The sequence below is a fragment of the Entamoeba dispar genome, genomic scaffold, assembly GCF_000209125.1.
Source record: "Entamoeba dispar SAW760 scf_1105229460723 genomic scaffold, whole genome shotgun sequence".
NCBI lineage: Eukaryota > Evosea > Mastigamoebida > Endamoebidae > Entamoeba > Entamoeba dispar.
Genome location: NW_001854335.1, coordinates 1 through 1,168, shown reverse-complemented (window position 1 = coordinate 1,168; position 1,168 = coordinate 1). Strand labels below are relative to the sequence as shown.

The 1,168-nt window shown below is 22.9% G+C and overlaps 1 protein-coding gene across 1 annotated transcript, besides 1 other annotated feature; it reads right to left on the bottom strand.

Moving 5' to 3' along the window:
* Positions 1–149: 149 nt before the first annotated feature.
* Positions 150–1,088, bottom strand: EDI_140750 (uncharacterized protein; the record flags this gene model as incomplete). Its single annotated transcript, XM_001737634.1, has 1 exon — positions 150–1,088. One exon carries the CDS (start codon positions 1,086–1,088, stop codon positions 150–152), a length of 939 nt encoding a protein of 312 aa, XP_001737686.1.
* Positions 1,038–1,074: a sequence feature (AT_rich).
* Positions 1,089–1,168: the final 80 nt, after the last annotated feature.

The window sequence follows — 1,168 nt, the reverse complement described above, 5'->3', positions numbered from 1 at the left end:
TTGGTATAATAATAGAAGTTAATAGATAAACATCCTCTAAAACAACTATTTCCTAATTTACTAATTGAAGATGAGTATAATAATAGATAGTTAAAGATGAACATCCTGAAAAACAACCTTCTCCTATTTCATTAACTGTTGTTGGTATATTAATTAATCTTAATGATGAACAACCAGAAAAAACAACTATCACCTAATTTACTAATTGAAGATGGAATAATAAATTCATTAATATCTTTCTTGAAAATATTCTTTCCATTGATTATTTGTAGATTTTCTGGTATTTTAATACTAATTAATACTGGTTCATTCATAAATATCCTTTCTTTACTTATAAATTGTAGATTATCTATATTCATCCATATTAATGACTTACACTCTTCAAAAGGTTCATTTCCTATTTTACTAATAGAAGATGGTATATTAATTAGTGTCAATGATTTACATTCACCAAAACAACAATTTCCTATTTTACTAATTGATGATGGTATATTAATTGTTTTTAATGATGAACATTTACAAAAACAGTTATTTCTTATTTCAGTAATTGTTGATGGTATAGTAATAGATGTCAATAATTTACATCCTTCAAAACACCAACATCCTATTTCATTAATTGATGTTGGTATATTAATTGTTTTTAATGATGTACATTCACCAAAACAATTATTTCCTAATTTGGTAATTGGTGTTGGTATAGTAATAGATGACAATTCATCACAATTTTTAAAACACCAATCTCTAAGTGATTTAACTTCTGGAGGTATTATATTTCCATATATATCTCTATCATATTGTGTATATTTTATATTTTTACATATATTTCCTGCTTCTTTCTCTTTTAAATATCTTGAATAATCTACTGTATACCATATTACTTCTTTAGCTATTCTTCCATCATCAAATTCTTCATCTTCTTCATTATAAATATGAAATGTTTCAATATTAGGAAAGAATCTTCTTGAATATTTATTTAATGGAATTGGATTAAAATGAAATCGTTCCATATTTCCTCTATATCTTTTAATTCCAATTTCTAAATTAATAAAATCTTTAATATCATTAAAATATTTTGATACTATCATCATTGCATAATGTCCTATTCTTCTTTTTCCATTTATTCTTTTATTGATTTTATTATTGTATATTATTCTTTTGATATTTATTA